This window comes from Sebastes umbrosus, chromosome 21 (assembly GCF_015220745.1).
Source record: "Sebastes umbrosus isolate fSebUmb1 chromosome 21, fSebUmb1.pri, whole genome shotgun sequence".
Classification (NCBI taxonomy): Eukaryota; Metazoa; Chordata; class Actinopteri; order Perciformes; family Sebastidae; genus Sebastes; species Sebastes umbrosus.
The window spans coordinates 9053721-9079395 of NC_051289.1; the positions used below are offsets into that span (position 1 = coordinate 9053721).

The following is a 25675-nucleotide window of genomic DNA, read 5'->3' on the forward strand; positions in this document are numbered from 1 at the left end:
CCTGTTTCATATTCAAACAATGAAGACTCAAGGGATCGTTAACAGAAGGACATGTTGTCCGACACATTTGAGCTTCAGCAGACAGAAATAAAAATCTGGCCTAGTTCTAAAGGAGAAAACAGCGATGAAAACAAGCAGGCCCGGGCAGACATTATGAACCCATTTTCCCAGGACAAATTTAGTATGTCCAGGTCACCGAGGCTTCCCTTGTCTCATTTTGAAAGTAGACCACTTTGCACCAGAAATCCCTTCTGGAGTTTTGTACAGTAGAAATCTAGGCTGCTCGTCTCCTCACACCTTCTGGTTTGGAAGTCTAATCTTTTCACTGACGGTAAAAAAGAATTGTGAAATATAACAAGACATTACATGCACTACTTTACTATCTACTGTCTTACATATTTTGATGATTATGAGGTCAGCACCTCATATAACTGTGAAATTAACAGTGAACTGAACATTACATTCATTTACATTGTTTTTTAAAACTTAAACTTCATTTCAGTCGTCGCATACATACATACAGGTACATGCATGACATTCGACTTCTGAATTTAACCCATGCACCCCTGCATTAGGAGCAGTGGGCTGCTGTAAAGCGCCCTGGGAGCAACTTGGGGTTCAGTTTCTTGCAGACAGCAGGAACCGGGGATCGAACCGCCAACCCTGTGGTTAAAGGAAAACCCGCTCTTACCCACTAAGCTACAGCCGGACACTTTCTGAAACAATTACAGATGCATTGAGAGAAATAGTCCGTGTTAAAATTCCCTTAAAGCGAGGGTCGTTAATGTTGAGAAACTAGCAAGAGTACACTAGATTTAAAAATTATTCAACTGAAAAACCCAGCACAGCGTTGACAACTCTTCTCTGATGAAGGTAGCTTGCAGCACTAGCTCCAAAAGTCGCTAAATCTAGTGAGAAAGTCGCCAAATCGGCAACACTGACAGCCCGACCCTTCAGGCCTCTCTCCAAAGCCACTCACTCAAAATGATCATAATGAAACGTAAATAATCAACAATTCAGTTGTTAGTACTCACAGATGTCAAGCTAGCAGCTTGTGGAAGACTCTGGTGATGTGAAATTAGTGAGCGGGTAGAGTGCACGCAGGTAGGCAGGTAGGCAGGTAGGCAGGTAGACGGGCAGATAGCCTGAAATGTCTGATATTTAACTCCGCTTCAGCAGATACATCAGTACGTCCTAAATAAAAAATGTAGCCAATGCTGTATACTTCTAAGTACTTTTTGAAGTAAGATGTGATGTATGAAATGTGCAGCTTGAACAGTTCAAAAGGTCACACTGTTACCACCCTGTGACTGAAGTGGTTTGGTTTCCTTTACAGATGACCATGAGGACGAAGATGCGGTCGTCAATAGAATATCGTGAGTAAAGCTTCTTCTTTTTAGAACAATCGTGTATTTTAGAAATTGTGGCAACTAGCTTAAGAGTAACTAGTTATTTATTTAGCAAATTGGGAATTAGTAATTAAGCTTCTTTTTTTTTTTTTTTATTAAAAACGGACACAAGTAAGCAATTATAAGGAAGGAGTTGGTCAAATGTGATCATATACACTGAAAATATTTTGAATGCAATGTTACTAATTAGAGCTGAAATGATTAATCGATTACTAGATCGACAGAAAATTAATCTGCAGCTGTTTTTCTAATGGATTCATCTTTTGAATCATGTTTTTGTGAGGTGAATATCTTTGGGGTTTTGAGTGTTTGTTGGACAAAAAAAAAACACATTTGAAGACGTCATCATGGGCTTTAGGAAGTTTTGACAGGCATTTTTCACTATTTTCTCACATTTCTTAAACCAAAACAATTAATTGATTAATCTAGAAAATAATCTGCATATTAATCAATAATGGAAATAATCATTAGGTGCAGCTCTATCACTAATAACTAATAAGCAATACATTAATTTACTGACTACCACTAACACTGTGAATGTCTTGCAGTCATTAGCTAGAACTGTGGTGGCAAGTATCGCATATCACTCAGTTTAGAGTTGCAGCACACGTCACACTCGAGGATGCCTGTCGCACCCACACACATCCTGCATGTTTAGTTCCAGCTAAGCAAAATGGTACCTACGGGTCCAGCTAAATAATGGAAAACATTATATAGTGGTATGCTGAAGGGGGGGGGACTGAGGACCACTGAACAGATGGTCACTCCCCTGGGCCCAATCTGGAGACCTACAGTTTCTCAATCTCTAGAAATTACAGGCTGCAGAAACATAGCCAGTCCATGTCTTTTGTCTGAGGACTGGTGCAGGGGTGGATTAAACTGAGGAGTAGAAAGATAATTGAAAGTATAGATTGACAATGAGCATGCTGGCAGTTCTATCCAGTGCTGTTTCAGTGGCCGCTGTCACTAAAGAAGTTATTTCTCACTTGCTTTTCCTCATTAATTCTTGTCGCACTGTAAACCAATCCTCCAAACTACTAAAGTCATTTCTTGTAACATATAATCTGATATGAAAAAGAAAAAAAATGTTATAATCTTGTTGTGATTCTGCATGTGTTAGTTTTGATCTCCACTAGTCCTAACACTTGTGTGTGTCTGTCTGTGCGTTTGATTTCATTTGCAGATTATACTTGTGCACCTTCACCCTGGCAGTGTCAGGTGGTGCCGTCTTCCTACTGCCTTTCTCAATCATTAGTAACGAGATCCTCCTCTCCTTCCCCAAAAACTATTACATTCAGTGGCTCAATGGCTCCCTCATTCACGGTCAGTACGTCTCACATCACGTCTTTTTATTCAATTAAATTAACCAGTTTTCTCTCCCTTTCTCGCTCCTTTGTCTATTGATTAAAAAATGTTTCTGCTCGTCAACAAAAATAAATATCTTCTAACATATTTGGAATAACATTGATCAGAATCAGAATTTACATTAACGTCAGAATCAATAGATGTGTTGATTAACATGCTGTGCAAATTGCAATGGACTAGTACCCACATACAGTACATCATACAACATCTGAATTAGACAGCTATATAATGTGATTACATTAAACTTACATGGTACGGTGGTGTCCAAAACTCTTCAATTCACTATCAATAACTATTAGATTTAATCTTCTAATTAAATGTTACATTTAATTCAAAACACTTTTTCAAACAGTTTAAAAAGTTGTAAATCCTCGGTAAAGGCTTGATTGAAATTGAAATATATAGGAATTATATGACAAAGTCTTTTTAAGTAGTAGTATAAGTAACATATGTGCTCCAAATACAATATGATTTTTTTTTGTCTTTAACAACGACAGCAACACTCAAATCAGTAATAGCTTCTTGTAATCCATTTTCAGTTTGTGCCATAACACAACTTTAAACATATTAGATGGGAGTAACTCCAAAAAATAATAAAGGCATTGTTGCAGTTTCAAGCTTTCAGTTTACTTGAAAACGAATTAATTAAAAGAATATATTAATATATATTAATATATAGTTTATGTCCCTATAAATGCTGACAGACTTTTCTAACTTGTTGGAAGTTTTGTAATCATGTTAAAGGAATATTATTTGACTATATGCTTGTTAATCTTAATGTGTATAAATATGTAACCACCAGCAGCAACTGCTAATAGTTGGAGAAAGCCAGTTTATTTTCCTTGATTTAAAACCAAACCATGTGAGACTTAAAAGTGTTTTCTGTTTGATTCTGCCATATCCCCGCACATAAGATCAATTTACATCTTTATGTCACAGTAAGTCATGCAGAGTCAGTGTTGGGTGCTGCTACAGCCACCAGGGGGCATTAGAGTCCACGACTTAGACAGGACACAAAGACACTTGCCAGATAAAACCTGTGTTGGCACCTCGCCTCACAACTACTACATAATAATATTCAAGGGGAAAGCTCTCAAAACTCTGGGGGAACTTGTTTGTGGAACATTAACAATTAAACATTAAAAATAGGACTGACTATTGATGTATAATATATCATTTTTGCATCTGTGTTCACTTTGATTAGGTCTGTGGAACCTGGTGTCACTGTTCTCCAACCTTTGCCTCTTTGTCCTGATGCCCTTTGCCTATTTCTTCTTGGAGTCTGAGGGATTTGCGGGATCTAAAAAGGTATATATGGCCTTAAATGTTTGTCATATAATTTCTATGCATCATTTTAGTTTTAGTTTATTTTATTTATGTGTCACACAAGGTTACCAACCATCGTCAAAAAAACATTAAAAAGTGGAAATGAGTGACACTTTGCTGGGGTTTTCAAAGTATGGAAAAAGCTTTAAAAATCCTGAGAGTAATTCTCAAATGTTTTTGTGATACTGAAGTAATTTATCTGCATTTCTTTTTAAACTAAGGCTGAGAAAAATCAGAAACTTTGAATTGGAAAATGTCTTTTATGTTTATGTATTTGTATGCTTTGCTATCAATGCGAGAGTCTCTCTCTTAACAGCCAAAGCGGCAGCAGCAGCAGCAGGTGCCTTGTCCTTGCCCTCTCCCTGACTCACGCCACTGACTGTAACTGCCACCGCAGAAAGTTCATTAACCATGAAAGTCTGAATCTGGACTTCGCCCAGCGCCACATCCTGACAAACCCTTCCAATAAGGCCATAGGCTGCAAACGCTTCAACACTGCTGCATCGGCCCCACTGATTTAAAGCCTGATTCCTTGTCACCCCCTCCCCAGCCCCCTAAAATAAAACTTCAAAAGGACAGGCTAATAATCGAGTTGTAAGGCTCAGCGAACTTCCTCGTTTAATTGATTACCCCCAAAAAAAGAGGCTGGGGGCTCGTGTTCCAAAAGTCCATAAAGTCGCAGCAACATGACAGCACAATAGAGCCTCGCAAAATGGAGGGGGAAAGATTTACTTTTAATACACCTCTATCCTGTGTCACAGTTTGAGACCTCTCTGGTTTATGTCCCTCCTGGCAAAAGCACATAAAAATTAGTCTGTACTGTAGTGTATAGCCAGTTCTTTTCTTCCTCGGCCCACTAATTTGTTTCGGTTGGATTTCTTCAGTAGAGAGGGCAGGCCCTGATGTGTAGGAAGCAGGACGCGGGCCTCTTTCTCCTTTTTGTTCTTTTTCATTTCTGTTTCTTGCTACTGATGTTCCATAAATATGCTTAGAGGAAGCACTGTTCAATGTTGAGCTGCACTTCCAGGTATATATTGTGTGTGTGTGTGCGCTGTGGAAGGGGTGGAGGTGGAGGCGACACTCCTGTTTCACCTAAAAAAAAAAAAAAACTGCCTGCAGAGTCAATCACGCGGCCGACAGCAAGAGGAATGTAAAACACAGATCCGAGTTTTTATAATGTGATATTATCCCTTTCCCCAATAACAGCATTAGACCACATTGTCATAAGGTTTTATGTGGCGTTTTAACCTCCCGGGCTATAACGTTATGGCACTGCGAGGTCCTTTTGACTGCGGAAATGAAGTGAATGATGAATTTCACTACTAACGTTGTAAGTCAGCCTTTTCATGTGGCTGTGTTTACTTTTGACGATGTACTAAAAGACGCCACCAGAATAAAGATGGAAATGTGGATGTTTTTTCTTAATGTTAACTGTTCAGCTCTTTAGAGGCTCTGTCACCTGAGTGATTAATAGTTTAACAAATTGTCCAAATTGTGGATGAATCGGAGCGACTTAGGGTCTTGATGTCAGATGTTGATGATCTGGCTTTATTTGCTGCTGTAAAATGTCTCCCGCTTTACTGCTGGGTTCTCAAATCTTTGCAGAAGAGCTGCGTCGCTGAGGCCACTAAAGGTCGTTGTGTAGTTCAGGTTTTTTTTGCTTCTATAGCCTCTATAGCGTGGTGTATTTCTGTATGTTGCATATAAAGTACTTTTGTTTGGCTGTTTTGAGTGCACTGGGAAAGATCAAAATGTCCTCTTTTGAGGCTTTATAAAGCATTTCTGTCACTTCTAGTTGTCGCCGCACCACCAGTAGATGGCATTATAATGATGAGAGCCGTCCCTGTCATCCTTATTGAGATGATCAGCGTGTTCTGACAAAGACTGTGAAGACATCAGCGCCCGCCTTTGTTCAGACTTCTATTTATATCAAGCGACTTAAGTTGGCTTAATAAATCTACATGGCGTGTATGATATCTTGAAGCTATATTTACTCAAAAACTATTAGATCAAGGTGTATGTATATATATATATATATATATATATATATAAAAAAGTTTTGACAATGACAACTTCCTGCTCTATTTCTAGTGTAGTCTAATCTTATTTTCTTATGCTCAGATGTTTATTATCTCCAGCTAAAGAGTATGCATTCAATGCCACAGCCTGAGTTACAAACAATTATTTAGTATGATGAAAAGTATGCACAATTACCAGTAGATTTTAATATTTTTTTCTAGTGTTGTGGAAAGTATGCTTTGCAGTGAATAGTCTTTTGGTCTTACCCACAGTATTGAAATGTGTTTGATCCTGAAACGAGTTGGAACGAGTCTGACCCCCTGACTGACCCAGCAAAGGGCCAACAGGTTTCATCTGGTAGTTAAAGAAACTCCTCATCAATCTCATCCTAAGCCCTAACCCGCCAATGATGAGAAGTGTGTTTATTGTGGAGGGAGAGGAGGGGAAGGAGGTGGTGGGGGGGGGGGAGAGAAAACGTCTCGCCGAGCAAGCCCGCGTGGTGTTACTAAGATACTCGTCTTTGTTGGAGCTCCACAATGGGGGCCTGGATATTTATTTCAAATCTCCTGCACATGCAGACATTTTTCCCAGGCCTTCTTTCGGGCAGGGCCAGCCGGAGAATATAAAGTGGTGTTTACATACCTTCCTTTAAGGTCACAATGTCTCCCTAAAGCTGCCTGTTACAATGTTCGTTACCATGGCAACATATTAGTTCGAGCTGGGAATTTAAAAAAAGAACAAGCCGTTTGCTCAGGATTTCTTCCCCCCTTTCCTCTCGTGACTCAGTTTTTCTAACCTAAGTGACAAGTTCTGAAGCTCTTTTAGCAGTTTTTTTCCTGATTTTAAAGCGGGATATCCTCTATCATACACGCAGACTGAATTACTACAACTCATTTACATAACTTTAAGTAGTATTATGTTGATAGGCTACTTGGTTTTAACCTTTTGCTTGCGGGAAAAGCCAGGATACAGTCATTTATTCTTTGAAGACTTATCAGTCTGACACCTTTTGTGTAATCAGAACAAGCTGTCGTCACTGTAGGATGTCAAATAAAACTCAGCAAACATCAGAAAGCTGCTTCCTTCATTTAATTTCTGACTCATCTGGTGAATCCGTCATGAAACCAGCAGGGAAACGGGAGTTTTAATTCACATCCCAAAAACCACTACTGAACTTTCACACTGAACAACAACGTTTTCTCTTTTTTTTTTTCGAAATGCGCCTCCCCCCCTCCTCGGTTTGAACGATACGATGTGATGCCGATCATTTTCCATGCTCTCGTGTCATTGGTGCTTTATTAAGAAGTCTTATTAAGAGTCTTTAGAAGTTGATTGTGCAGCTTTACAGGGGAGTGTCCCTCTCCTCTGCTTTCTGTCTCTGACACGGTCACTGCGCTGTGGCCGACCGGTTGAAGGATACACTAATAAGGTCCCTGGGCATCTGGCATGTCTTTAGCAAAGAGGGCAGTCCTTTTTGCTGGGGAGCAAAACAAGGACCCTGCCCCCTCCCTCACTTATTACACTCTTGGCCCTTGTTCCACACGCCCCTGACAGTGAGCAGAAGGATGGTCTGCGGGATGATCTCTGCCACCGCCTGCTGACCTGCTAAGGATTGATGGCGGCGACTCGGAAGCTCCTGCACCACCTAACTCTCTTTGTCTGATTTCTTTCTGTCTCTTCCCCCCCCCTCTAACATCCAACACAGCCCTGCACCTTCCCAAGTATCATCTCTCTCTTCCACTTGTCCACCATTGCACAGTGGCGTTCAACTTCCAGAGGTGAACCCTCTGTTGGATTCATCGGTCGAAGCACTACATCAAAGACAGTGGCAGATTATGCTTTCTGCAGCACAAGCTAGGCGAGAAAGCTTGTGAACTGTTTCCAGGCCCCTCTGCGGCTTTGTGTAATTGGGTGGATTTGGAGGTTGATTTACTTTGCTGGGTCGTCTGCGTGTGCGTATGTGGATTCATGCATGTTTTGTTTGGTTGTTGCATATGAAGCGGTTACTTTTTCTCTCTGGCCACTACACGCGTTTCTTGGAAGTCTCTCCAGTCTTGTTGGAGCATAGCTGCAGTTAAGCAGCCCCTCACTCGATGTCGGTGTGAGGATCAGGGGATGCTGAATATTTCAGAGCTGCTATATTTAGAGGTAGTTACACATTTAGAATGGCAAGAATAGAAACTTTCAGCGGGCGCTCTGGATGCCAAGGCACAGGTCCTTTTCTTTTTTCCCTCCCTTCCCTCACCAGTTGACAGTTTTATCTTTGATCAGTGATGATAGCTTAGTTGCATTTTCCTATTTTTATCCCACACGTTTGCCCTTCCTTATCTATGTGGTGAGGAACAAAGGACTTATTTTCCCTTGCAAGAATAGGTAAGGATAGACATAACATCCAGTGTGCAATGTCATGCATGTGCATGGATCAATGAAACCAATCTGGGCTCACAGTTCAGCGTCCCCTTCCTTCCTGCACAGTCCAATCACGTCTGACACAGTGGATTGTTCTTCCAGCAAGGCAGCAGCCAGGGATGATAGTAAGGGAGGTGACAAGCATTGCCTTTGCCCTAAATGATCTGAATGGGTAATGATTTGAGTCTTATAAATGATTGAGAGGCCTATCTAAAGGGAATACACCTTCAGCATGGCATGGGCAGCTTGTTAAGGTGGACTGGTGCGCTTGAGAGGACGCGCGTCCTGCCTGCGGCTTCTGCTCGTCCTGATGCATCCTTAAGAGAGCGCGTGTGGGACGTGGCTGAAGTCCCTGAAAGCATTCCTCTCTCACCTCTCTTACCTCCGGGGAATGAGATGTGCTCAGACGTTGACTCCTCTCCTCCACCAGTCTCCCTCTGTTGTCCTCCCTCTTTATTTCTCTCTATCGCTCTCCATCTCTTCCTTTCTCCCTCCTCCTTTTTTTTTTTTTTTTTTTATTCGGCAGCGTTGAGTGTTTTCCTCACTGCCCAGTTGATCTGTGAGATGCTCGATTGAAGCATCCATCTAGTGAACACAGAGTGGGCAAAAGAGCATGAGGCAGTCAGCAGGATTTAATGTCCAAGTCAGATTTGTGGCTATATTTTAATGCATTGATCTGTATGGAGTATGATTATTGGTGTATAGCATTAAACAAAATATACATATATAGTTCCCTTAAGATATGTTATCACTGTGACATATCTATTAATGATGTATATTTGTTCACAACACATTGCTAAGATTTTTTAGGTTTGTTTCGTGCTGACTTAAGACTCTATAAGGCCCCACTAACGTTACCTGTCGAGTGGCTGCAGTGTCCACCTTGGCCACACTGGGGCACTCCAGACCCTGCCCACTTTCCTCCCTGTTGTGCTAGAAAATTCTACTCTAACTCACTGAGGCTTTTCCACAATATCACGTAAAAGGAGGCGAGTGATTGCTCAGTAATAGCTAAAGGATGCTACGGGGGGATTTTCACCACTGACAATGAATGGAGTCTGAGAATAAGCTTAAATCCCTATATCACTATTCAAAATATGGACTGAATGAGTCAGTGATAATGTGTAGACATTAAAGGGGACCTCTTATGCTTTTGTGCTTTTTCCCCTTTCCTTTAGTGTGTTAAATAGTTATTTTGTGCATGTAAAAGGTTTGCAAAGTTTAAAAAGCCCAAAGTACACGCCAAAGGGAGAAACACTGCTCCTGAACTGCCTGAAACACCTCGCTTGAAGTCCCGCCTTTTCTTCCGTAGCGTGGTGATGTCATCAAGTAACACATTTGCATAACTGCTAGTTTGGCACGCCCGCAAGCAAAGTTAGTTAGAGCAGAGCCGGAGTGGAGTCCAAAAGAGTTTGGTTTGGTTGACCAATCACAACAGAGTGGGCCAGCTGACCAATCAGAGCAGACTGGGCTTTTCGGTAGGGGCAGGAGCTCAAACAGAGCGTTTCAGACAAAGGGTGAAAAGAGGTGCTGCAGCACAGCCGGTTTGAGAAAATAGAGCGTTTTTTTAACACATTTGAATATTAACTATTAAACTCTTCATCCAACGGCCGCTATTCTGTCTTTCAGAGATTGTAGCGGGCTCAGTCTTAAAGCTAGAGTGAAGATACTGATATCATATGAAACAAAAACAAACAAAGAAACAAGGAACCAATCATCTGTCATGTTAGCTTGTCGGGAAGAACGCTAAATTTTGGCGAGGAAAAACTGTCTAGGCCATTTGCAAAGGGGTCAAGATATCTGAATGAAAACTGAGACGAACAGAGTGAAAACTGTATCTTATTAGATAAAACAAATGATAACAAACTGGATACTTTGCAGTTGAAAAGAGAGAATAAATAGCAATATATCTTATCGCAATACTCAGCATATCGCAAAATGTTTAAAATCGCAGTAAGATCATATCGTGACTGAAGTATTGTGATAATATTATATTGTGGGGCTTCTGGTGATTCCCAACCCGAGTAAACATTTTCTGGAAAAAGAGCATAAAATATTCCCTTTAAATTTACTATATATGTCTGTGACCCTTGAATGCTCATATGCTGTCTGTGAGAAAGGTGCTTGTTAAAGAGATAAGAGCTCAAGAGTGGATTAGAAGGGACTATATTTTAGGTTGCATTAGAGACAAGACGGCTATTAAACAGTGACCCAAATTGTAATGAAAATGCTGAAGGACAGGTGGTTCTGATGGCAATCATGAACTGTGTTGGGAAACTAAAAAAAAACTAAGCCTTGTCTGATTTAATCTGCAGAATTGAAACCATTTCCATTCCATAAAGCGACTTGATTAACGGGGGAACTTTCAAAGAGAGACCCCCTTCATCTACCTGTTGGCAAATACTGAACAGCAACCGCACGGCCATTATGTTAGCTGGTAACAAATTGCTCATGTGTGCCCAATTTAAGCAGCGCTCCAGAAGCAGGGAGCCCTTGTTATCCCGCGCCTGGTAGCCTACCTGACATATGTATGGGAACGCCTATCTATCTTACAGTGCTAGACAGCTCGGCTCTCCAGCAGGGGGGGAAATGGAAACTGTGTGAACAGGTAGAGGAGGACTTTATTAACCACTCAGCAGTTTGTGACCCGGAAAACCCAAATTACCCCAAAACCCTCTCGTCTGCGCGGCCCGGGACACGACCGCGGTGCTAAGAGAGCTCCTAATCGGCCCCAGATGGGAGGCCTGCTCTTGATCGCAGACAGTAGCTGACCCAGCCAGGCTTCATGCTCCTTACAGCACCCCCCCACCCCTCCTCCAACCCCACCCCCTGTCCCCTTACTCTTTTTAATTTCACCTCCACCACCACCAGCCCCTGTTAGACCCACTTTATAGACCCCAATATGTGTATAACAGAGCTGTTTTACACAGGAATCCGTGGGAGCGTTTATGTCATGTTTGTGTGCTGTGAATGGAGATGATGGTGTTTAATATGAACGAGGCAGGATGGAGGGAGGAGGGAGACGTCTCGTAAAATTAAACTTGTTTTGTGTTTAAAAAATTGATATGAAATGCAGGTAATACCACCTCCCAGCTGATTAATGTGTTTTTTTTATGTTTATTATGATACTGATTCTAATCGTAGCCATATCTAATTCTATTAAAAAAAAATTCTCTGTGCACTTTTTCTGTCAGGGCATTAGGGCGCGTATTCTAGAGACCTTTGTGATGCTCTTCCTGCTGGCTTTGCTCATCCTGGGCATCGTGTGGGTAGCGTCAGCGCTCATTGACAATGATGCAGCCAGTATGGAGTCACTCTACGGTACGTTTTTAAAGGTTTCTGTGTCCTTTGTGCTTGTAAATCTCTTGTATTTGTAAGGTATAGTTCAACAATTTGGGAAATTATCCCTTCTGGCAGAACGTATTTCCCCAAAATGTTCTATATTGTTTTATTAAATGAATGTATTTTCTTCTGTAGATCTTTGGGAATTTTACCTACCATACCTCTACTCCTGTATATCTCTGATGGGAGGACTGCTTTTACTCAGTAAGCCATTTCATTTCTTCTTATACACACTGCTACGTATCATTGTTGATGTGTTGTTGAGCTACCATTAATGTAATATTGCTGAATGATTTCACCTTACTGTGGTTAAACACTAACGCTGTTTTCTGTCTCACGTGTAGTGTGCACTCCTGTGGGATTGTCCAGGATGTTCACCATCATGGGCCAGTTACTAGTGAAGCCAACAGTAAGTAATCAATATTTGTGGTTTGAACAGTAGAAATTTAAAACTAGCCATTTTCTCTGAAAGACTACAGAGTTGAACTTGAAGCCACCGTTTGTCACAGTCGGCCATTTACATGCGCGACAGAGGACTACAAATACATCACCAACTCATCCTCCCATCTGCCATCTCTCCAGTCCCACTTTGGGCCTAATTATAACCCATTTCATCTCTTCCTCCTCTGCTCCCTCCCTTCAGATCCTGGAGGACCTGGATGAGCAGATTTACTGCATCCATTTGCAGGAGGAAGCCCTTCAGAGGAGATTAAACGGTATGTCTGTGGGAGACGTGTTGGCACATTATAGGGGAGGGGAGGGGTTGACTGCCCTATTGGGTGTGATGGAGCGCGCCACACTGGAATCAATTAGCATTGAAAATTCAGCCACACACACTCACAACACACAGACACTGGCGAAAAATCAACACACACACTCGACAGCGGCCTTTCCCCACCGCTGTCTTACTCTCATAACTTTCTGCTAAAGGGCAGAGCAGCCACATGGCACGGACCATATTTTATGTTTAGGAAGTTTTTAAGGATCCATTTAAGACACACGTGAAATGATTGCCTCATTTAATGTCAGGCCTAGAATGGTTGCCCGGGTAATAGGATGGAAATTAAATGTTTTACAAGAACTTTTTGGCTAGGTCTTGTGGACATTAAAGAGACTTTTCAGTTCCTTCTGAAAAGAGACTAGGAGCCGTGTGCTTTTCACTGGACTCCGACACAAAGGGAAAGTTTAAGGATGGTGTAGATTATTTTTTTAGCCTGCATTTCCTTTTCACGTCAAGTCCTCTGTGTTCCCAAATTCCTTGTTTGACGTTGAATAATCTCAAAAAGCAGGAAGTATTTGGGCCAAATTCCAGAACCTACTTTAATATTAACTCAAGCACGCAACCAAGTGTACAGATGCGAGTAAATGAAGAGGATGAGCGTCCTTTCAAACCAGGGAGGTAAGGGAGATCGCTCCCTGATAGCGCCTTGTTTTCGAATGCCACACCGGCCACCTCCTTAGACTGCCACCAATGCGTAGGGTTCCTTTGGGTTCGTTCCGCGCTGCCCTGCTTTGAACTAACTGATAGAATAATTGTAATCTGTTCCTTATCATCTCCGACACTGTTTGATCTTTACAAGTCTCTGTGAGGCAAAAAAATAACTGTGGTCAACATCTTTATGTGCGCACCGAGGCCAAGCTGCAGTACAGTTTTGTCTTTAAAAAAAGCGTGAATTAGAGGCAATGGAGGATGTTGACGTGAATTTTTTTTTATGCACATACCGTGTGTACATGCTCAACGTTCCTGCTCACCCATTGGTGAAACTGAAGGCTAGAGTGGTGTCCCTTTGATCTGCCGAGTAGACGGCAGTTCAGGAACAGTGCACAGGACACACTCCAGAGGCGAGCAATGTTGTCTTCTTGCTTCACCTGTCTGCTCTGCATCCAGCTCCTCGAACAGATTATCCTCTCTGACCCAGTTGGTGTTTGCAGATGTGGACTGTTGAGCCACATCAGTTGATTCATCTATGTTTATTTACACGTCTGGGCCTTTTGTTGTCTTCTCTCTACATGCAATTGTCCATTTTTAATGACACTGTTGATATTTAAAGTCTTACAGATCAGAAGGTTGTGGCTTAAATTGTCTGATTGGACATGTGTGTCTGTTTTTCTTGTCATGGTTAGGATGAATCTAATATGTATAATGTTTAGAGACATGCCACTAGAACTATCAGATAAACTGCTAACAGTTACGAGAAACCAATTTTAAAATTTTATTACACAATGTTGCACCCATTCTTTGCTGCTTTGAAATATATTGAGGCTTAAAGGAACAGCGTGTAGCCTTTAGGGCGATCTATAGATCATATTAATAAGTATGTAACTTAATTTAATAAGTATAAGTATGTTTTCTTTAGTGTATAATAACCTGATAATAAGAATTGTTGTGTTTTCGTTACCTTAGAATAAGCCGTTTATATCTATGGAGCGGGTCCTCTTCACAGAGATGGCTGCCATGTTTCTACAGTAGCCCAGAAAGGGCAAACCAAAGTTAGAGTTAACCCCCGTCACTCCTCTCAGTCGCCGGGAGAACAAGACGCGGGTTGCGTCCGAAATTCCATACTAACATGCTATTCAGTACGCTAAAACAGTATATATGACTGACTCTACGGTGGCATAAATATTCCACAATGCAATGAGGTAGTGACGACAACGTCCATAACAAACGCTGAAGGACAGCTCTGTAAAGTCAATAACGCTTCAATTTAAATGTCAGTATAAGATTTCACTTTGCTAGACTCAATATAGGTTTTAAATTAGTTCAGACTTCTCACAAATCATCGTTTGGTCACATGAGGTTGGCATGGGTTACCATGGTTATAGATCTTCAACGGGCAAGGAGGCTCTCAGGAAGTGACGATGTAAATTACTGCTCAGTGCATCCGAAAAGATGCATACTACTGTTTATTCACACACAAAAGTATGTTGAACGATAGTACAGATATTGAGTATGTAGGGCAGAGTGTGAGATTTCGGACGCAGCCACGGTTTTGAGGAGCTGCAGCATTTATTTCCGCACATTCACTTGATATTCTCAAAGCTAAACTAACTCTGTCTTCTGCTCCATTAGCTCACTTTTTTGCTCACACACATTCGCCGCCGCTCTCTCTCTCTTGCTTCACCACTACATGTAACTTACCGCGTACACATAAACTCAATATACACTGGCTCTGCTATTCTCTAAACTACCTATGCTACTCTTACTACTGGCTCCAGATGGGGCCATTCGCGTAGTTCTCCTACACTCTTTGCACACGGGAGAGGTTTTAGTGGGTTGCAATCTGCAACCTCACCACTAGATGTCGCCAGATCCTACACACTGCAACTGCCAAGTTTACAAAAGTTATAGATATCCCAGACAAAAGAGGTAATTTTTGAAGTTGCGATACAAGCAAAAATGCTTTACTTAAAGGGAAACACAAAGTGGTGCTTATGTTTGACGGAATAGTGCGCACAACTGGTCTTGTCTTCTTAATATGAATCTAAAAGCATCTTCAAGATGAGTCTTCCCTGCTGAAAGAACTTTGCCTCAAAGAATTCAGGTTGTAGATCCAACCTAATGTCTGCAAATTGTATCCAATTAGATAACCACTGTGTTTCTGATTTAAATGGGTTATTAGCTTAGAAGATACTGTAAAAGTGCAATCTAATAACCAGAGTACACAGACATACTGCAGTACACTCACTGTGGCATACACACACTTGTCCACGCTGCCCTCTCAAGACCCTGATCTGCTGATAGCAGAGCAACAGAGCGCCTGTCCAGATGCTATGCGGCACAATGACCTTGCCGGTGCCTCTGTTGTCTCAGCATGGTGTTTAGCATATGTGTGGATGACGTAATTTTTCGACTGTGGTGAAGGTTGGAGAGGATACGTTGAATTACTCCGGGCCTTCCTGGCTGCCAGAAGCCTCACTCAGCATCTCTGCCTCGCTGTAACTCAGTCTCTGACTTGATGTTGCCAGCAGCAGGAGAAGAAGGATATATTTAACTCCAGTTTAGGGTGATGTCATTGAAGATACTGCAGTTGAAATTCTCACCATTTTCCTCTACGGCCCTAACCAAGTAATGATATTGTTCTTTGTCTTTAGTGCTGTTTTTCATGGCTATTAAGATCTTACTGTTCATTTGATCAATGATTTATCAGTCCCGGGTGACGGGGAAGGCCATGTTTGGATATGTTATGCACAAAGGTGATATATTAGTTCACTTACGGCTGAGCAGATTTGGCTACCCCGAGGCAGAGTGTTCAGTTCGTCTCTGGAGAAAAAGAGCTGTTGAACTGTCCGTGACATTTCCTGTTGTGTTGTGACTGCATTTGCTCGGAGGGTTCAAACTTTCCCCGCTTAGATCCTGGGACAGGTATCTGCGAGGGCACAGACAACACTGTTAACTCTCTCTCTCCCCGTCTATCTCACGTCTTTTGCCTACTTAAAACCCATCCAGACAGGGCGTGTCATAATAACAGAGGGAAGAAAAAGGGTTTGATCAAAGTGATTGGTCCTTCACTCCTGTAACAAAGATGAAAGATGGTATTTTTATTGCACGCTAGTAACGGTGTAACACTGAACTAATTGGTCTTGATCTGCCAATCACCCCAGGGGGATGCAAATGGATACTCTTCCAGTTTGGCTCCTAGGGGCCTCTACGTTAGTGCGTCGAGCTGGAAGGAAAACAGAGTCAAATAGATAAATTAGCCTTAAATGAGCCGGCCTTGTGGTTTTCCTGGAGAATCCCTTGCTGTCTTCTCCAGCCCACTCAACCAGTTGTGGCATGTGCTAGACAGCTCCTGACACAAGAGATTATTTTTACTTGTTTGAGATCACATTGTTGTGTTCCGAGCATGATTACTTGTTTTGATGGGATTTCTTAATAAAGATAAGTTAAATACCGTATGCCGAAGCATGACAAATACATTTAGACGTTGACATCCATAATTAGGACATCATTTTCTTTTTTTTTTTTTATTTGATGTTTTTGGTGCATGAGAAATGCCTAACAATACTGTTTAACACCTGAATCAAGAGTTTCTTGAGTTGTCTGGCAGATACTGTATCACGCAAAAAAGTGGTGCTTTAGTATGTTACCTGTTGAAACAACATTAGAGCTCAAACATTAGTCGATTGACAAAAGATAATCAACTATTTTTTAATTGTTTTAATTTGTTTAATCAAGCAAAAAGACAAAGTTTCCAGGGATGGGCATTTCAAGCAAAAATACTAATCGATAATCCCTGGGAACTATTCGATCATTCTTCGAAGATCGCCCCCACACACACCTGCGCCAACGGAAAAGAGACGAACTGAACATGCCACACGTTTAACTGGCGCCTGGCACTAATGTAACTGCCAGGCAAGCAAGACTTTCAGAACTTGTGATGGGCATTTTCAACATTTTTTGGACATTTCTTAGACTTAATGATTAATCCATTAATTGAAAACATTAGCTGCAGATTTATGGATAATGAAAATTATTGTTAGCTGTAGGCTTAGACAGCATCTGATTATGCAACACATTTAATTAATTTCATTGGTTTCTGTTTCCGCAGGATCATCCTCACACACTTATACTCGAGGAAGCTTTACTCACCAGCTCAACAAAGAACTGGACAACATTAGAAATCAGAGGAATAAATTGGGTAAGTATTTGTATTATGTGACAGCGAGGTTGATATATTTTGTCTTTAGACCTTGAATTGCCATGGAAATATATGCCAAGAAGTTAGCTTTTTACATATTGCTGACAGGCAGCCGCTTTCTCCCCGTCTGCCTTAATTTCTTAATTTGGATTTGGACCAGAACTGCCTGATAATTTTCCATCCATTTTAGGATATTATAAATGAGGCCTGAGGCTTTTGGGGAGCAGGGTGGGGGGGAGGAGAGCACAAAGGCACTTAGGATATTGGACAAGATGCAAACTTTATATTGTAGCAAGCCTTTTAGTGATGTCATTAATTTAGAAGGATGGTGCATATAAAGTGCACTTGGCAAACTTCTCGGGCAGGCAGGGTGGGTGCACTTTGAGAATAAGGAGGACTAACAAGGTTGGAAATAGAGAAAGAAAGTCAATATGGCAAGGACTAGAGGGCAGTCGAATACACATTGTTGGGTACTGTGGATGTCCATAATAGAAGATATAGTGCATGTGGTCTACAAGCTGTCAGCGGTGTCTACAAACATGACTGATGAGCTGTTGAAATAAGAGGAAGATGGAAGATATAAACTTGAAATGTTTCATCTGGCTCGGGAAGAATGAGGCACAGTAGTTGCCCACCGCACACACACAAAATATAAATCACAGAATTCATTTTGTTGCATTTCTTTTTATCCAGGATTTATTATTCTTTCCACTAATTAAGGCAATGATGAGTGGGACTAATTAAAGAGGAAGAGCATCATTTTTGAAGATTATGAAATATATATTACCTAGAGGGGGGTGGTTGCGATGAGAGGTGAGATTGTGTTTAACCAGATCAAGCTGTACAAACCCTGTAAATAAAGCCAGAGGGCTTGTGGTTTCACTATTTGTCTTTGATGAATATATTAATTAACCAGCGGTGGAAAGTGGTTTGTATCTCTGAATCTTGTAATTAAGAGTTGGTTGTACATCTATTTCTTAAGACTAATAACTTCACATTTTGGCTCCCTCTCATTTCCCCTCAGAGAGAAGAAAGAAAGCATCAGGTTGGGAGAAGAACTTGTTGTATCCCATAGTGATGCTGATCCTGCTCGCAGGAACGGTGAGTGCCGGGACTGACCTATCATTAAGCCCAAACTGTTTGCTCATGGCGTATACAGCCTGGCTGGTGGCCACTGGGACTAACACCCTGTACCTCAAACCCCATCCTCTTAACAGCTCTGAGTCTGGGTGTGGAAACTACTTTTGTTTAATAGCTGTTTAAGACAATGCTGAATAGCCACCTGCAACAGCTGTGATTTGCATTAGATTATAGTGTGGGAATACTGTTTATGCCGGCTGATATTGTTAGATGAGGCCATGTGAGAGACATGGCACGTGCATCAAACAAACCCTCACATTGTTCAGGTTTTGAGAAGCTTAATGTTGGAGCAGTTTACAATCACAAGATGGTTATTATGCATGGATCAGCAAGTCCGCTACAATTCAATTAGATCATGATGCTGGATACTTTGAGGGATTTGATTTTTATAATTATACCATGTGTAAACAAATCTTTATCTTCCTCTCTGTCCGCAGACAATCTCAGTTCTTATGGTGGCATTTAATATCCTCTACCTTCTAGTGGATGAGACTGCCATGCCCAAGGGATCCACGGTAAGCCTTCTGTCTAACCTAAGTACGTTTCTACTCCTCACACACACACACACACACACGCCCAGAATGTAAACTGCAGAAGAGCTCGCCTATCAGACCTGCCATGTTCCTGGCGGAGACATAAATCAAATTCCGGATATGCTCAGATGCTTGTTGGAAGAAAAGACCCGACCAGATGTTAATCAGGCTTGAACCTTGTGCCTCTGGTTTTGTTTTGGAAGCTCATTGAAAGTCATTTCACAGCGGTGTGCAGATTTCAATGAGCTCGCTACGTGTCTCAAGTCCGCAGTGGGTGAATAAGCTGCTTTTCCTCCCTCCTGCAAAGGCAGACAGGGCCAGGTGAAGGGCTCTTACTGTGAGGCAGACTAAGTGTGGAATGGCTCTTAGAGATTCTCATCTCCGCCTAACATGCAATGTGTTTTAAGCTCTCCTTATCTCATCTCATCTGCAGTGACAGAGCGGCGTGCGTGCGTGTGCTTGTTACGTGTGTGCGTTTGTGGTTGCATTCTTGTCTGAGAGGGGGCAACATAATGTATCCTATTTCCCCCTCATTTCATTTCGCGTCTCGCGGGCAACTGACAGAGCTGCCCTCGACATTCCAATTATTTTATTGAGCAGGGATGTTTTCTTTGGCATGACGCGTCGCAGAAAATCCCCCAAATTACACTTGTCATGCAGCTTGAAGCTGTCCTCCCTGACAGTGTGGCCCCACTAAATGGTTTATGCGTTTGTGGAGCTGGATGGTTGCCACACCTCTGATGATCTCACAGCACTACGAGGAGTGATGGGTGGGGGGGAGTCTCGTCCTCCAAAACAATCGATACTGATATGATATCCATCTATCCAACCCGTTAACCCTACCCTCCCAGCTCTCGAACTCTCTGCCCCTCTAGCACAGAAATTCCCTCGCAGTTACCCGCACGCTGTCTGGAGGGAGATAAGGACAGGGGAGAGAAAGTGATATAAAGAATGGAGAGAGCGGCTGGTTTGAGGTCTGGAGGAGCAAAGAGACTGTGGGAAAGTCAAATGAGGCCCCGATGCGCTGATTGTTGTGGGGGGAGAGCACAATGGAAGTGCCCTGTCAATGTTTGTCTTCCCTTCCTACTAAGCATCCCGCCATAGTCCTTAGCATACTGAGCAGTGCCCCAATTGCCTTTACAGAGCAGAGGATGGAGGTGGAGAAGTATGATGAGGAGCTAGGAGAGAAGAAGAGAAGGAGCAGGTGGATGGAGTTGAGGAGCAGAGATGCTGTAGAAGCAACAAGGGAGAGGAGGAAGAGAACTGGAGCTGCCTCTGTCAAAGGACACTGTGTTTTACAGCTTGATGAACAAGCACTAAGAGGGACCAATAAAATAGTTATTGCAGGCCCTCCTCTTTGGTAGCCACAACACTTGACACTGTATTTTGTAAAATGGACAATTAGCTGCAACTGGACTGCAATTTTCACCTCACTAAAGTTGCCCCTCTCTAAACACACACAAACACACATAATAGGACCTTCAGACTTCCTCTGACGAGCTTACCTTAGCTATGGCCTTTCAACTTTTGTGAATGAAAGTGAGAAATATCCATTCTCGCCACCATAAACAACATCAATTAATTTAAAAATCTATAGCCACGATGCTGTTAGGTTAGCACCCAGCAGAGCTAGAGGGAAGGGTTCAATACCATCTTGGCTGATATAGCTCATCATCATCACTTAATATTCAAAATGACAGGAAACTGATGTAAGGAACAATTTGACAAGATGGTCTTACCGTGAGAGTACCTCTGGGACTACTGTTGTATCACTCTGGAAATAAATGTCCATAGCTCCACAGTTAAAACATTCAAGAAACGATTTTGAAATTTTTATGCCTAGATGAAGTGGAATTAAATATGCGAAACTACTATGGCCAGAATAATAGATAGCACAATATAGCGTTAATTACTTCAATGATTAAAGATAGAGCCACCGTGTGGGTGGTATCGGAGCAAAACTTCTGATTCAGACATCCAGAAGGAAATGTATAAATGAATAGATCAATGTGTCTATAACAATATTACCAACCTCTACTATTAGAGCAACAGAAAATATAACATGCATTAATAAAACTAAACAGTTCTTTCTTCTGTATTTTCTATAATCAGCTTTTTCTCCAGGGCGTAAAGGCAACCCAGTACAGCGCAGGCGCGTGCTTCAGTGAACTCAAGTCTTACAATCCTTACAGTATCTTGCTTATTTAACGTAATGTCTGCAGCCTGTAGATAATGATAAATCAAATCCATTACACAAGCTCATGGGGCAGGTACCACACAACAACTTTTGTGGTCACCAACAAAGTATTCTTGAGCAAAACTGTCAGCAAGTCAGACACAACATAATTTCCATTCAAACACAGACCCAGACAATGCTGTACCAGAACCAATGACACTATCAACATGCCAAAGAGGTGGGCAGATGTGTTACTACCACAATATACCACAGTATCTAGGCCTATGCATAGACTACCCAATAATCTAAATCTGTCAGGGTGTTTTCTTACTTTGAAAAAAGTCTAATAGAAAATAAGTCTACATTCCACATTGTAGAATTTGTTGTTGTTGCCACAATCTAATTCAGAAAATCTGAAGGTAAGAAAGTAAAGTGTATTAAACTAACTCAATAGCTAGCTACTTACATTAATCTATAGCGTCTCCATTGCAATGATGGGAGTGAGGCACGCAGACAAGACGTTCAAGGTTAAGAAATGGTATGGTCCACTTTAGGGGTGTCTGAAATCGTATTACAAGATTGTTTCAGGCATGAATACGGGAAATATATTGTAATATTTAATAACAGGTAAGAAGGATATATACTGTTGTTTTTACCTCTTTCAGGGGGGTCCAAGTCTTAATTAGGGGAGTCAGACCCCCATAATATTATAGTTCAACAAATAGTTCATAACAGACATTGACGGACAGCTCTGTGGCGTCGATAACGCTTCAATTTAAGTGTAAGTATAAGATTTGCCTTTGTTCGGCGTAATATATATATTAAATTAGTTCAGACCTTTATGATTCTCACAAAGCGTCGTTTGGTCACATGAGGTTGGCACGGGTTGGCACGGGTTACCATGGTTACGCGTTTCCAGCCGGTAAGGAGGAGGAAGTGACGTGGTAATTACAGTTCAGTGCGTCCGAAAAGATGCATACTACTGTTTAATCAAACAAAAGTATGCTGATTGATAGTATACATACTGAGTATGTAGTGATTTCAGACACAGTCAAAGCTTTCAATATACTATAGGTGTAAATACTCACAAGTGGTGGGATCAAATAATGGCAGTCTCTTGGTTAAAGCCGTAGCACCAAACTGAAAAAACAAAACAATAGAAAGTAAGGGTTAAAGGTGTTGATCACAAGGAGACTTCAGTTTAGAACAGATGCATTTGCTGTAGATACATCCGAGCCCTTTCAGAACCTGTACCTGAAGTTAATGGCACCTCTATATATTATATCTACTGTGTTTTATGACTGCTTCTTTCTCCTACTCATTAGATGTGTGATAGCCGGGGGAATTATCTGGTGAGCAAGTGGATAAGGGTCAGGAGGGGTAGGGAGTGAGAGAGAGTTATGATTATGTGAAAGGTAGAAGAGAAGTATTAGGATTTCTCTTGGCTACCTTTCTCTATTTGAATATATTGAAAAAAATGGTACCATTACTTCGAGGACCCACCTAAGGTCAAACGGTCAGGACGTGAGGCATAGTTGTGTGTGTTAATATAACACTGACAACCTCGCCAGTGTGCAGGTATTGCGAGGTGTTAATCTTACAAGCAACTAATGCAATGTGTCTGCTGAAAGAGCCACGGCAGGCAACGCAGACAAATCTACCAGTCCCCCCCACACACACACACACCCTCCGCCGTCGAGCCCTCCCTCTCTTTGACACACACAAACACACACTCCATCACCCTTCCTGCTACTGGAATGAAAAGAGTTGAAAGGAGGCGCACTGTGAAAGCTAGCTGTCCTAAAGCGCGCGCATATTACACGCATATTGTGAGTGCACACACACACACACACACACACACACACACACACACACACACACACACACACACACACACACACACACACACACACACACACACACACACAATCTTAATGCATGCCCACCCTCCCTCCATTAATAAATTACATCAGATGCTGTCTGCTAATTCCCCACGTAAGAGAGAAAGAGCACTGCACCATGGCTCTGCAGTAAGCTCGGGGATGACAGTTGCATAAAAAGGCATGAAACGACCTGCCAGGCTTTCCTTTTTTCTTCAGGCTCTTTTACAAAACAAATCAAGATAAGGACACTCAAGGTGGGTAAAGAAGAAATGAAGTGCAATAAAAAAAAACATAAATAAGAAACTAAAAACAAAATCTAGGACTGTGCAACTGTAGTATGTATTAGTATTGCAAGAACAGTAAATACTGTACATTGATGTCATGCATTGGTATGGCAAGGGGCTGTATTTGAATGCATTACTATACAAATAAACTGTACATTGAATATATCCAGCTATGCACACATGACACAAAGACAGGATAAAGCATAGAATAGGAGTATTGTCGACTATATAGGTATTGTTAATACTGTACAGTTGTTATCATATATACTTCATATGATTATCTACAAGATCTGAATATGCAACATACAGTTTTAGGCAGTTTTTAAACAACTTAAATCTGCAAATAAGTGTTTTCTTTAAATGTCTTACTTGTGGACTTAATGTATAGTACTGTAGGTGCCCCATAAAACACACTGACCCCGGTGCCAAGTTCGACAAAAGCAAATATTTATCATTTGACAACACAGATGCTTGGTATGTGCAGCGTATGTAGATGTATGTCTTGCTCCTGCTCCAGTTTCAAAAGGCCTTAGGGCTTTAGAGGTTGGAGGGGGATGGCGTGGGTGGGGGGGCACGTCTAGTGTTTGCCGAAGTATTTGTTTTGTTGTTTTTATGTTTTTGGCGTGCTTTCAGCCTGTACACTCTTCTTACCGTAAGCAATGTGCCGTTTTTGTTTGAACACCTGTTCACATATTGTATGATCGACAGTGATTTGAAGAGAGCCTCTTTCATCTTGTTCCATTCATTACTTAGCCAATTTGATTCTGTCTTTCTCAAGTGGGGAAATTCTTCATGCACCGCGTACTTACTTTGCAGGATTTCTGTAATTGCGTGTGTGTGCAACTGCCTGCAGTGCTGTCGTTTCCCATTTTCTTTTTCTTTTTTGATTCATGATATATTTATTTAAGGTCATTGAATAACCCAGTTTTTCTGTCTTCATCTTCCAGGACCGAGGCATTGGGAACACCTCTCTGTCCACATTTGGCGTGGCTCAGGCGGTGCTGGAGATCATCCTCATGTTGTATCCTTTCAGTGACCCCCCCTCTTTGTCTGTGGCCAAAGTAGCATGCTCCACGGCCAAGAGCAACATTGTCAAGCCAGCTTTGTTTACCCAGGACATAGTTCAGCCGGACACCTTCCGGAAGACACGTTGTGCTGTTTTGTCACCTTTTATCGTAGCTGAAAAGGTGCAGACTTGGGATACTTAAAAAGACGACTCAATGAAGCTGCTTTGCTACCAGCAGATGAGTGTTTTTGGTCCTTGATTGATTCGCTCAACAGCTACTTGATGGTGTCCTCTGTCGTTGGCTTCTACAGCCTGCGAGTCTTTGAGGGACTCACTCCCAGGAACGATGACACAACCATGACAACGGTAAAGATGGGATGGGAGGATGGGGGGTGGGGTGAAGTGGGGGCAAGGGTGCTGAGATAGCTCCTGATGTGTTTGGGACCCCCTGTGTTTCATCTATTTCCTCTTTTCTCTCCCGCCTTCCTCTCACTCTGAACTCCTACTGCTCACTAATGTTTTCCTCAGGGCCCCCTCAATGGCTTTAGTTGATCTGTCCAATATTTGTTTGTGGGTTGCGCAAACACTGGCAAAGTGCAAGCCCCTTTCTTGTACATCAGAGGGAGAGTGGGGTTTTTGGGGTTGGGAAGGGGGGGGTGGAGGATGCGTGCTCTGTTCGGCCCATAGTGGCACCTATTCACTTGGTAATGAGTTTGGGAGTGGTGAGGCTTGTTAACTAGCCATGACGCTCCAGTGAAAGGGCTTGAATGGACAACAGAGAGAACCTGGTAATGAGCATCTTCAGAGGTACTAATTGTACAATATGTGGAACCAATTTAACATCAAGTGGTGTGTGCATATGTGTGGGCACGTCATAGCTGAAACTGTTGGTGCAATGGGTGCTTTTTCCTCACACGGCTCATAGGGGTGCAAGAAAATATCGAAGATATCAAGTATCGCAATAATATGTTTTGTGATACTGTATCGTTTCTCAAAAACACTATGTATTTTTAATTAATAGTTGACGTGCAAAAATTAACTCGGTCAATACTTTATTTCTTTTGAATCGTAACCCCTGTATCATGATACGTATCATATCGTCAGATTCTTGACAACACTCAGCCCTAGTCTCATAACTGTACGT

The 25675-nt window shown here is 41.9% G+C and overlaps 2 protein-coding genes across 5 annotated transcripts in view; one reads left to right on the forward strand and one right to left on the reverse strand.

The window, feature by feature from the left end:
• The window catches only part of lmbr1 (limb development membrane protein 1), a 37775-nt gene that overhangs the window by 5522 nt on the left and 6578 nt on the right, over positions 1 to 25675 (forward strand). The window contains exons 3-14 of the mRNA XM_037757403.1: positions 1337 to 1376; positions 2593 to 2732; positions 3979 to 4082; positions 11723 to 11849; positions 12006 to 12074; positions 12215 to 12279; positions 12514 to 12586; positions 17420 to 17509; positions 18534 to 18610; positions 19087 to 19164; positions 24473 to 24546; positions 24807 to 24897. Coding sequence (XP_037613331.1) covers positions 1337 to 1376; positions 2593 to 2732; positions 3979 to 4082; positions 11723 to 11849; positions 12006 to 12074; positions 12215 to 12279; positions 12514 to 12586; positions 17420 to 17509; positions 18534 to 18610; positions 19087 to 19164; positions 24473 to 24546; positions 24807 to 24897 — 1028 coding nt within the window. The remainder of the gene's footprint in view (positions 1 to 1336; positions 1377 to 2592; positions 2733 to 3978; positions 4083 to 11722; positions 11850 to 12005; positions 12075 to 12214; positions 12280 to 12513; positions 12587 to 17419; positions 17510 to 18533; positions 18611 to 19086; positions 19165 to 24472; positions 24547 to 24806; positions 24898 to 25675) is intronic.
• rnf32 (ring finger protein 32) overlaps positions 8829 to 25675 on the reverse strand; it is a 37419-nt gene continuing 20572 nt past the window's right edge. Inside the window, exons 8-10 of one of the 4 annotated variants that reach the window (XR_005205004.1) lie at positions 22447 to 22498; positions 16086 to 16237; positions 8829 to 9113 (exon numbers count right to left, since the gene is read on the reverse strand). The gene's annotated coding sequence lies outside the window, so the exon portion shown is untranslated. Of the gene's footprint in view, positions 9114 to 14858; positions 15929 to 16085; positions 16238 to 16419; positions 16535 to 22446; positions 22499 to 25675 lie in introns of those variants that run through there. The other 3 variants (XR_005205005.1, XR_005205003.1, XR_005205006.1) reach the window with 3 other exon arrangements.